At 42.1% G+C, this 12,712-nt stretch overlaps 1 protein-coding gene across 1 annotated transcript in view; it reads right to left on the bottom strand.

Moving 5' to 3' along the window:
* Window positions 1-12,712, bottom strand: part of LOC134491721 (chondroitin sulfate proteoglycan 4-like) — a 42,321-nt gene that overhangs the window by 9,597 nt on the left and 20,012 nt on the right. The window contains exons 6-7 of the mRNA XM_063295663.1: window positions 10,260-10,458; window positions 6,682-6,813 (exon numbers count right to left, since the gene is read on the bottom strand). Coding sequence (XP_063151733.1) covers window positions 6,682-6,813; window positions 10,260-10,458 — 331 coding nt within the window. The remainder of the gene's footprint in view (window positions 1-6,681; window positions 6,814-10,259; window positions 10,459-12,712) is intronic.

Here is a 12,712-nt window from a genome sequence, read left to right as displayed (position 1 = left end):
AACTGAAAGGGAGGGCGGCAGACTGGTATGTCCAGATGTGCCAGTCGGAAGCGCCTGAACTGGAGAGATTCGATGAGTTCCTCTGGGCACTGAGACAACACTTCGAGGATCCCTTGGCGAAAGAGAGGGCAAAGCGAGCTCTGAAGGAACTTAAGCAGGGGTCAAGATCCGTGGCTGATTATGCACTGGAGTTTAAAGCGCTTGCTGGGAAGGTGGATGACTGGTCCCAAGCCACCATTATCGAGCTATTCAAGGATGGCCTGAATACAGAGGTGCTGCGCTGGTCCTTGGGGAGGGACGACCCATATACGCTGTACGAATGGATCCAGCTGGCAGGGAGGGCTGAGCATGCCCATGAGATCTTCGCCCATCGAAAGACCGCCAAATCGGGGCGGGAGGTGAAGCCCAGCCGCCCATCGAGCACCGGGGGGAGACCAGGACAACGACCCTGGGATGAGGAGCGAGAGAAGCGGTATGCAAAAGGCCTGTGTCTGAGATGTGGTAAAGAGGGGCATCGAGTGGCGGCGTGCCCGAAGGCAAAGGGAGAGGAACGGCTCGGTAAGCCGCCGACGAAGTCCCCTGCCCTGCCGAGGAAGCAGAAAGCCGCGGTGGCTGAAACCGAGGGAGACGATGCGATGTTCTACGAGGATGAGGGTGAGCCCGAAATCCTGCAGCCGGCGGGAAACGCCAGCCACCTGCTTTAAAGGGCGCCGCAGGGCAGGTGGTGGAAGAAGGGCGCGAGCCTTCATCGGTGAGTGGCAGTTACCGCATTCTCACGGTGAAGTTGAAGTTGGGCTCCCAATCCAAGACTGTAGAAGTATGGGCCATGATTGATTCGGGGTGTTCCCGGTGTCTAATGCACCCCGATGTGGTAGCGGCTCTGGAGCTACCTACTTTTCCTTTACAGCGACCCATCGCCTTTACACAGCTGGATGGGTCCATGGCAGGGGGCAAACTGGTCACCCATTTCACAGGGCGGGTAGCCTTGCAGCTGGGCAGCCATCGGGAAGGTTTGTCTTTTGTCGTGGCTCCAGTAGGGGGTCCCTTGGTGGTGTTGGGGGTGCCCTGGTTGGTTCAGCAAAATCCCCAAATAAACTGGGTTTACCGGACTATCACGTTTAGGGATGGGTTCTACCAAGCGACTGAGGGGAAGGGTGCCCCAGAGGAGATGGTGGGGGTTGCGGCAGCTGCGACTCCGCATTTCCCGGCCCCTCCTCCGGACGGTTTGCCAGCAGAGTACAGGATGTTTGCTGATGTGTTTGGCGAAAAGGAAGCCGACCAATTGCCCCCCCATAGAAAGACGGACTGTGCCATTGAACTGGTGCCCAACACCCAATTGCCCAAGCCAAAGATTTATTCCATGACACAAAAGGAACTGACTCTGTTGAGAGACTTTGTGGACAAAAATTTGGCGCGCGGATTCATCGAGCCGGCGAATTCACCGGTGGGGGCGCCGGTTCTCTTTCGCCCAAAAAAGGATGGGACATTGAGACTTTGTACCGATTTCCGCGGATTAAATGCCGTCTCAATTTCCAATAAATATCCCTTGCCATTGATCAAGGACATGTTGTCGCATCTGGCTAAGGGAAAGATCTTCTCTAAACTTGATTTAAGAGAAGCCTACTATCGTGTACGAATCAAGGAGGGTGATGAGTGGAAAACTGCCTTCAATTGCCCGTTGGGAGCCTTCCAGTATAAGGTGTTACCTTTTGGATTGGCTGGGGCCCCTGGGGTATTTATGCAATTGATCAATGAAGTACTGCATGAGCATCTGTTTAAAGGGGTATTGGTGTATTTGGATGATGTATTGATTTATACTGAAACCATGGAAGAGCATGTGTCTCTGGTAAAAAGAGTGCTGAGTAAACTCAGATCAGCAGAATTGTATGCCAAACTGTCTAAATGTGCATTTCACCAGACACAAATTGACTATTTGGGGTATAGAATTTCAGATAAAGGCATAGAAATGGACCCTGCCAAGGTGCAGGCTATCATGGACTGGGAAAGCCCCCGCACCCGCAGGCAACTTCAAAGTTTCCTGGGGTTCAGCAACTACTACAGATTATTCATAAGGGGATTCGCTGAAATTGCCTTGCCACTAACAGAACTGCTCCGAACCAAGGGGGTGGGAGATACTCGGAGAGTAAAGAATCCAGGGGCGCTGTTGCGCTGGACGCCTGCTTGTCAAATGGTGTTTGAGCGGCTTAAAGCAGCTTTTATCAAAGAGCCCATTTTGCAACATCCTGATCCCTCAAAACCTTTTGTGGTGCAGGCGGATGCCTCCGATTATTCCATTGGGGCATTGTTGATGCAACAAGACGGGACAGGATGCCTCAAGCCATGTGCCTACTTGTCCCGCAAGTTCTCCGAGACTGAGCGACGTTGGCATGTATGGGAAAAGGAGGCATTCGCAGTAAAAGCCGCGTTAGAAGCCTGGCGGCATCTGTTAAGAGGGGGCAAATCATCCCTTTGAAGTGTGGACCGATCATAAAAACTTGGAGGCTCTTAGCACCCCTCGAAAACTGAGCCCGAAACAGGTCCGTTGGGCTCAATTTTTTAATCGGTTCAATTTTCAATTGAAGTTTATTCCGGGGAAAAGGAATTTCCTGGCTGATGCGTTGTCAAGGCAACCTCAGGACTCCGGGGCAGCGCCAGAAGTGGTTAGCACCCTGTGGACAGCGCCCCAATTGGGTATGCAGGCTGTGATGCGTAGCCAAACGCGCGCGCAGCGGCCACCCGCTGCGGACGCCGCCCAGCCGAGCACTTTGTCAATTCCTTCCCAGTTGCAACAAAAGTTTCTAAAAGAACTGAAAACTGATACTTGGTTGCTTGCAAATAAAAACAATGTTACTTTTGACCGAGGCTTCGCTTGGAAATCTAACCGCCTCTACGTCCCTGAAAGCCTCAGAAAAGAGGTGTTACTACGTTCACACGATGACAAACTGGCAGGTCACTTCGGGTTTGTAAAAACCTTGCACCTGGTTAGGAGGCAGTTCTGGTGGCCCACATTACGTAAGGATGTCAAAGACTATATTGCCTCCTGCACTGTTTGTGCGATGTCTAAGCGCAAGGTGGGGAAGCCCCAAGGACTGCTGCAGCCGGTGGCTGCCCCTTCTTGCCCCTGGGATGAAATCTCCATGGACTTTATTGTTGAATTACCACCCAGTCAACGCAAAACTGTCATTTGGGTGGTCAAAGACTATTTCTCAAAACAAGCCCACTTCATCCCTTGTGTGTCCATTCCGTCGGCACGTCAATTGGCCCGCCTGTTTCTGGTACACGTGTACAGGCTACACGGATGTCCCTCCCGCTTAATTTCGGACAGGGGCACACAATTTACCTCACAATTTTGGCGGGCGTTCCTCAAATTGTTAGGAACGAAGCAAGCCCTGTCCACGGCTTGGCACCCCCAGACGGACGGGGCCACTGAGGCTTTGAATTCTACTCTGGAGCAGTACCTTCGAGCTTTTGTGAATTACCAGCAGGACAATTGGGTAGACCTCCTCCCGTTTGCCGAAGTGGCTTACAACAATGCAGTGCATCAAAGCACCGGCCAAACCCCATTTCGGGTGGCCCAAGGCAAAGACTTTGTACCTATCCCTGATCTGCCGCAGCCTTCAGGCGGATCGGCCACTCCGGGTGATTGGGCGTCGCAACTGGCAGACTCCTGGCCAATGATTCAAAAGGCACTAGCTGAGGCACAATTGGATTACAAACAATATGCTGATCGGAAGCGTGCTCCTCAGCCGGCGTTTCAAGTAGGGGACTCGGTTTACCTGTCCACCAAGTTCATAAAGTCCTCACAACCTTCAAAGAAACTGGCCCCTAAATTTGTGGGTCCTTTCCCAATTACCGCTCAAATTAACCCTGTGACTTTTAAGCTTGACTTGCCTCATAACCTCAAGCGCTTACACCCTGTTTTTCATTGCAGTTTGCTCAAACCGACTATTCCTTCTGACCGCTGGCATCGCCAACCTCCACCTCCAACCCCCATCATGATTGACGGTCAGCAACACTTTGAAGTTAAAGAAATTTTGGATTCTAGACGCCTTCGCAATACTCTGCAATATTTAGTTCGTTGGAAACATTTCCCTCATCCGGAGTGGGTCGCTGCATCAGATGTGGCTTCTCCTGTCCTGGTTGCCCGTTTCCACTCTGCTTATCCCACTAAGCCGGGTCCCTAAGGATATTTTTGGGGGGGCGGTATGTCATGTTCGCCGTTTCAATGTCTTTGATACATCGTAACGTTTCGCATGTCATTAGCAGGATGCGTGTTTCATCTTTCTCGGGAGGATGGGAGTACTTATCTTTTGGCTTTGCTCTGGAATGTATTTGCATTATCTACTGCGCTCAAGGTTACTTTCCCAGGCTAGCAACTCTGACGATTGCTAGCACCTGTGCCGGGCGGGGCTGTTACGAGGGAGGCAGGATACGTTTGCACCAAGGGTTTAAGTTTGTATTTGGCGCGCTTTTGCTCATTCTCAGCTTTCTCTGTATTTGCCTTTAGTTCCTTAATAAATCAGATTTCATATAGCAGCCTCTTGTGAGTCTGAGTATTTGGGCTAGGGCAATCATTACAGTGCAGTAATATTATAAATAACATTACAAGAACATAAAGGCTACATTCTTACTGCATTCCTATTCACTTTCAGGTCATGCATCCTTCATTCCCCGGCCTCAAGTGCTGTTTGAAACTATTTTAAGTTTATAATGGTTTCCAAATGTCAACAGTAAGGATACCAATTTTATATCTGGGGGTAAGGAATTCCATAGGAGGAGGGAGTTTTTGCAGAAAATGTGTGCCTCCATCCTTTTCTGCTGTATTTCCAGAGAAGAGGGTAGGAGGGATTCTATTTGAAGTAAGCCACACAACCCAGTCCCAAGGCATGAAAGACTTTAAAGCAGCCTCTTGAATCGCACCCAGAAATGAACTGGAAGTCAATGCAGCTCCTGTAGTATTGGTGCTAAACAGCTATCTCAAATAGTCCTGGATTGTTCCATGGGCAGCTTCATTTTTTAGATGGTCTTCAATGGTGGTTTCGTTTACAACATATTACACTAATCCAACGGTAAGTTAATAAGAGCATGAGTGACTGGTGCCAATGCTGCTACTTCAGGAATGGCCACAAGGGGCACACCAGCCAAAGGTGGGCAAAGGGTCTCCCAGCCACAGTCTTTACTTACTGTTCCAACAAGAGATGCATACCTATCAGACCCTCTAGGTAGAGCAGATAATCAACTCTGAAGGAAGAATAGAACAATTCTTCTTAATTGAGATGGTCTATAACCTTGCAAGTTGGATTGTGCTATTCCTCCCCACCCTTCCCAGTGAATTATGGAGATGTTGCCTGAGCTGCTTCCAAATATTATCTTGTTTCCTGAGCCTTAAAGAATGTTTCAGTCCTCTTTGTCTAGGTAACAGCTCTTGCATATTTTTGTCAAAGTCATCTCCCTTACTCTCTATAACAGAGTTTTCTCAGGGAGTATAAACCCATCAAGAGTTAAAGGTGGCATTGTTCCAAATTCAGCTGGCTTCAGGATCAGGAACCATTCTGTCTTGCTCGGGTTAAGTCTCAGCCTGTTGCTTCCCATTCAGATCCTTACAGCCTCCAAACGCGAGGTCAAGACTTCCACTGCATATCTCAACTGGTCTAAGGTAGAAATGTATAGCTAGGTATCATCCCATATCTCGTCACACTGAATGACCTCCAACAGCAAGTTCACGTAGATGTTAAACAAAATAGGGAAGAAGGTCAAACTCTGTAACAGCAATTATTAGAGTATCCTAAGGCTCCACTTCTCTTCCCCACCTTCATTGACTGGAACCTTCTGGTCATGAAGGAGAATCAGCGAAGTCCAGGTGTTTCTTACCAACATCACTTCTGTCTTGTCTGGATTTAATTTCAGCTTGTTCCCTCTCTCATTCAGCCCATTATTGCCACTAAACAATGTTAAAGGGTTCTGGTCATCTAGTCAGCTTAATCATAAATTCTTATTCAGTGACTTTGGGCCGATCACTTTCTCTTAATTTAACCTCATAAACATGTTATGAGAATGAAAGGAAGGAAACCACGGATGCCAGCCTGAGTAAGATAAGCATGCAATAATAAACAAATTGCAAGGTAGATGTCAGAAGATTATGTATGACAGAATGTTCTAATGTTTTAAAACACCCTTTAAAAATACCAGTTTTCCTTAGTTCTTGATCATGAACGTCAACCTTGGGGAAAATGTTGGCATAAAGGAACATGAATCAGCCTTTAAAAATGTACCAGGCATAGTTTGCTTATAATTATTTTCACTTCCTGTGAACATTCTTATAAAAGAATATGCCTCAAGCGATCTTTGTGACCAAATATCACTATGAGGTCTAAAATCACAATTTGCTACTCCAGGACTAACACATAAACACATATTTTTTTTTAGCACACCTTCACTGCTGAAACTCATAGTATGGTTTCCCACAGATTTTGGTGAGAAAACAGCATAACATAGCTTCACATAATTTTAAAAAATAAGCAGTACAGAAATGTTGCCCAGTCCTGACTTAGGATCAAGTTGGATATAACTGCATTTTGGAATTCCCAGCATCTTTTTCAAAGAGAATGAGCTGAATATTGACTAGTCATTCTATTCTTCAGCTTAGTTTATTCCAGTAAAGTTAAGAATACAAAGCCTTACCTGGAAAGATTTCTAATCCATTATTATTTTCAAGGCGAATAACCAAATTTCGAGCTGTGATACTAAAAATCTGACGAGGTGCAAAGTTTATACCATCTGTAACCTGAAAACTGAAGCCTCCAGACATTGCTCCTAGAGGAAAACAGGGATATAGTCATATAACAACAATAAAATAAGAATAAGAATAAAATGTAACAATTAGCATGCAACAAAATAAATAGATTTAGTTAAATTTAAATCAGGAATGATTATTTAAATTATTTAAATCAGGAATGATTAGGACTTCAAAGCAGTCTTTCTTGTACTGACAACCACCTTTGGGTCAAGGAATTCTTTCTGAGAGTGGATTCAAATAAATGTTGTTCCTGTTGAACAGCAATATTTTCAATCAGTACATTCTGCTATCTATGGATTTGGGAAATCTACAGGTAGTCCTCGCTTAACTACCACAATTGGGACCAGAATTTCAGTTGCTAAGCTAAGCAGACATTAAGTGAATCTGACCCAATTTTACGACCTTTTTTGCAGCAGGCATTAAGCGAACTACATGGTCATTAAGCAAATCACGCAGTTCCCCATTGATTTTGCTTGCCAGAACCCAGCCGGGAAGGTAGAAAATGGCAATGACATGACCACGGGATGCTGCGATGGTCATAAATGCAAACTAGTTGCCAAGCACCCAAATTGTGATCATGTGCCCGCGGGGATGCTGCAACAGTTGTAAGTATGAGAACTAGCTGTAAGTTGGTTTTTTTCAACACCGTCATAAATCCAAACCATCACTAAATGAATGGTTGTCAAGTGAGGACTACCTGTACAACTGTGCTGCCCATTGGGATCAGCAATTCAGTTGATTATGGTTCAGCGCTGAAATATGACTGCATTTGTTTCTTGCATTCAGACAATGTTTCAGAGAGCCAGGTGGATCCCATGGAAAAGTAACAGAATATGTCAGCAAACACTGGCAGTTTGAAAATTGTGGCTTGGCTTCTGGTGGGAATGGCAGACTGAACGGCTGTGCCCACTGGTTCAGCAGGCAGAGCTGACAATGCAGTAGCTCAGGCAGGCAGGTTTTTCTGAAACACAGAAATGTTCTCCAGATCAAGGAGAATACCTAGAATCATCCCATCTGTCCTCCAGACAGCTGTTTGCAGCGAGAAGATCACAAACAGCATTTTGCTTTTGACTGGTAAGAGCTAGCTGAGAGGTGGGATTTCATCACTTTCCAAGCTGCACTGTAGCCTTAAAGGGACATTAAGACCTGCCACCCCACTTCTAAATCACCAATTTGTATTTTTTTTTAAGTATATGTACCCCAAGAGAGGCTTTCTACAGCGAGGATTAATCTTGGTATTACTTTTTTAAAAAATTCTTTTAAGTTTTGGATTTTGTTTTCCTTCCAAAGGAAATTCCAAAGATTGAGAGTAAACAATTGTCTTCCTGTTAATATTTTTGTATTAAATTTGAAGAGATTAGCATTTTCCTACATGTAGAATCGGCTGATTTGAACCTTCAGCTTTCTGTTTTCACTTTCCCTTGAGAATTGTCTGCCTATCTCATTTTCACTTTGTGTAAACACGCTCTGGAAGTTTTCCATAGCTTCGACTTTCACTGGTTAAGCTCCTAGGGGGCACCATAATCTACTGGATGAGACATGGAGGATTTCAAACAGATTCTTTCTGACTTCCACCAGGATTTTAAACAGATTTCTTCTGACTTCTATCAAGCTTTTATGCAAGATATTCAGGACACTGTGGAAAGTATGAGATCTAAAATGTGCCATCAGGTTGCGGATGTGGTGGATGAAATTGAGGAATTTAAGAGCGATAGAAAGGGTTTTTTTGAGACTGAGATTGGGATTTTTATCAAGATGCTAGATGAAGATTGGATAATGGAGTTGGAGAAATCTAAGGGAGAGAGTGATCTAAAAGCCATAAGCAAAATTGATCTCCTGGTTGAATGTCATGAAAGGAACCTGGAATCTTTAAGGGGGGCAGTTGGGCTGTTTGATTCTTTAAAGAGGAAAGTTCTGTGCACATTGTGGGGATATGTAACTGCTTTGGTTTATTTGAAGTGGGATAAGTGTTGAAGAATGTTTATCTGGTTTGCTTTAAGGATTTGATTGATGCTATTTGCTTTTAAAGATTCAGATTTACTGTTTGAATTGCCTTTGTTTTTTGGGTTTATTAAGATGAAAATTATTAAAACTGTTGTATTAGGGTTCAAAATGTTTATTTGGTTTGCTTTAAGGATCTGATTGATATTATTCCCTTTCAAAGATATGGAATTACTGTTTTGAATTGTCTTTGTTTTGGGGGTTTATTAAGATTGGGGTTATTAAAATTGTTGTACTATTAAGTATAATTGCAGACAGATTATGTGTTTTTTAATTTGATTCTTATTATAGTAGACAGAAATGTACAGAATAGTGGTAGAAAAGGAATAATTAAATATTTTTATCTTTTGGAGGGGAGAAAGATGTTTAGGAGGTTTATATGAACTTTTTTTTCCTTTATTTTAATATAAGGGGTAGGAGTAACTGTACTTAGTTATTTTTATTATGTGTTAAAGTGGAATAACTTATAGAAATAATGTGTTTTGGTTTAATATAGATTGATTATGGAAAATTTTTGTATATCTTTGCTGTTAAAAGTCGGAAGCCACGTCTTTTTGTAAATTTGAAAAAAAATTCTCTTGTGTTTCCACATTTTTTTAGTTTTTTTTCTTTGTAGTTTTTTGTTTTTTGTGGTTTTTATTCTTCTCATGAAACCTAATAAAATTTACTATTTAAAAAAAAGGAAATTGTGGCTTGATTTGTATGGCTGCAGTCTTCCTTAAGCGTAGTCCTGTGTTTGCATTTATTATTCACCACAATTATTCTTCTGGACTTGCTACTCTTGCATCCCTGCGTGTGCGTATATGCAAATACTGTGCAGGGAGAAAATATATTCTAGTATTAACCATAGCTCTTACTTGTACTCCTTTCATTTCATTTGCAACTTGATAGGAAAAAAATGCTTGTGCATATTTCTTATCTTGGTGTTTATCTGACTTGTTTCTTAGTTTCTGGTACGTGCTTTCATCTATATGTTTTATTGAGAGTGGTAAGGCTAGGTGTATGCAGGAAAGATTTCAGACTATATTAAGTCATTTGACTTGGATTAATGAATATGTATTTCTGTTGGAATATCTTTCCTCCCATCCCACCCACAAAAAAACAATCATGGGAGAATCTACTTCGTATAATAGCCATGGTGTGCAATGGAAGGGAAGTTATTTACATGCTTTCTGCCCCCACCCAAACCCAATCTCTTCTTTCATAAAACCTAAGTTTTATGAAGTCTGCTTTCAGAACATAAACCATAAAAGGATTCTCCTTGCAGCTAATAGCAGTTTTATATGTTAAGTCATGGAATTACTACAAATGCCATTCAAATCAATCTCTATACAGCTGATTTTTTAAAGATCCCAGAAGCACAAAATATGTAATTCTCATATTGTGTTTGACAGGGGTATTTTCAATAGAACCAAAAACATCATTAACTCTGGCATGAAATTCCATCAACAGAGCAAAATACCTCTGTGGACAAATACCACTTGTCCTTCTTCAATATGAGCTTGGGTAAAATTAAGGATACTCTTGTTTGGAGAAGACTTGAGTGCCAACTGGCCATTGTTGGGAGGAGAAACAGAATACAGTAATTCTGCAGAGGAGGAATCTTTATCTTCTGCCAAGAGTTCATTCGTTGTTATTTCAGTGACTGATCCTACCCAGACCTTAAAGAAAAAGAAGAGAAATATTACTCGGTGATTCTGGCTTTGTTGTTAATATATATATTTTTGTCAACAAAGCTGGTTGAAAAAGCAGCTGAGCTTTGCTGAGATATTTCTTTTTAAAAAAATAAATTTTATTGAAAAAATTTTAACAGAATTATGAAAGCAGAAATTTTGAATTAAAGAATAAAGAAAAGTAGTAAGAAAGTGAAAAAGGAAAGGAAAGGAAAGGAAAGGAAAGGAAAGGAAAGGAAAGGAAAGGAAAGGAAAGGATTCTAAAGAAGTTTTGCTGATATATTTCTTGAGGATTTGCTGTAGACTAGGATATACAACATGGGGTCCACTGGATGTTTTGGACTATAATCATTTCCTTGCTGACTCTAGGTCTTGAGAACTCATGTCCAGAACACAGAGAGACAACAAGTTATCTGCCTACAGCTAATCAACAGGAGTTTATTACTCTAATAACAACAATAGTATCCAACTAAATTGGGTTGGTGAAATAAAGCAAGCTTGGAGCAACAATGACTACGCCTTTGTGTGAAAGGCTCATGAACATAGTTCAGTTCTGGCACGTACAATAAAACTCTAGTCTCAGAGGCACCTTGTTCTTTGAGGTTAAGTTTGCATCTGGTTAGTACATCACTGGGTAATTTTAAAAGAATAGTTCTGACAAGACTGAAGCCTACTCATCCTACTGTAGCATTTAAAAATCATTTTGAAAGACTTCAGATAAATATCAAACCACATCCTGCACGAATTCATATCTAAAGAAACAGCATGGAATTGTATAGCCCATGAGCATACAAATATTAATGAAGTCATCAGAGATCACTGAAATAGCTTTGTTGTCTCAGTACCTGTCTCAATAGTATCAGTGCTTCATTGTACTTTGAACTACAGATGGATCTATAATTAAAACAAATGGGGAAATAACTGAACTAAACTGATGTCAACACTTAGCTGCATCTTGCTGACTGACTCAAAAGAGAGACAGACGCCAGGCTAGAAGAATTTGGAAGGGTGCCCAAAGTCATAATATCTTGGACATCCTACTGCAACTTTCAGATAGCCACAGGATACATAGTAAGCATGCACACGCACGCACACACACACACACTTATGCTAAAACAACTGTTAAGTTTGCAAGTCCCTCTGCTGTTTTTGCTGTAACAAAATTCCTCCTCTGTCTCTGAGTTTCAGTGTAATTCTGCATGGTCTCCTCCCCTATTCCCATGTTTAGGCCACTTATTTACAAATTCATAGTTACTTCAAACTGGGTAAGATCTGAATGCATATGCATTAAGCCTGTCTAACTTTCTGTATTTTCTGATACTCTTCTATTCTCCAAATACTGGTTTGTCAGCTGGAACAAATCTGTGAACAAATTTAGGTGACAGCTAAAAGTTCTGTTTCTTTCCAATAAATGCTTCATGCGTAAGTCTATGTCTCATGCCCCAACATCACTTGTCTGGATTCCTGAAGAGCTTAGTTTAAGCATAAATCTATTCACACATACAAGGTATGGGTATATAACTAAAAGCATGATTGATTTGATTGCTTATGATGAAAGACTGAGAAAATTGATAAAAGATATGATGATGAAAAATTCTGAATGTGGGTCAGATTATTTTTTGATAATGTCAAGAGTGGATCTTGGGGCAAAAGAAGAATGTGGAAGAAAAGGAAAGAAATGCAAAAACAAGAGTGAAAAAAGAATGACTGCAAGTAGGAAAATTATGAGAAAAAAGATTAATCTCCCAACAGAATGAGTACAAAGAAGATGTGGAGGCTACATAGAACTTAGTAAAAAAAAAAACTACAGAAGGCCATGGATGCGTATGGAGTTAAGCCAATAGGAACTACGGAAAAGATTGCTTGGTGAAATAATGAAGTAAAACAGGCTATAAATGAGGAAAAAAGTTATAAGCAACTTGTTCATGTAAAGAGTAAGGATATATATAAAGAGAAAGAGATAACTGAAAGAGTGTAGTGAAAGGAAACAAGATTTAAGATTGTAAGAAATAAAAGGGCAGACCTTTTTGATGACAGTAAAAATGGCTTTAGAAGTGAGTGAATGGGGCTAAACGAGGAGCCTCCCACAAAGGGAATGGATTTAAAAATAAAACTGATCAAAGAATTTGGGATGAAACTGAAGAGAATACTGTAAGAAGTATTTTAGAGATCTGTTTGTGAATGACGGTGGTATGTCAAGGAGCGGATGGGAAACAAACACAAGAAATGTTAGTGTCCAAGA

This window comes from Candoia aspera, chromosome 2, assembly GCF_035149785.1.
Source record: "Candoia aspera isolate rCanAsp1 chromosome 2, rCanAsp1.hap2, whole genome shotgun sequence".
Classification (NCBI taxonomy): Eukaryota; Metazoa; Chordata; class Lepidosauria; order Squamata; family Boidae; genus Candoia; species Candoia aspera.
Note: the sequence above shows the minus strand (reverse complement) of the source record. Positions and strands in the feature narration are given on the sequence as shown.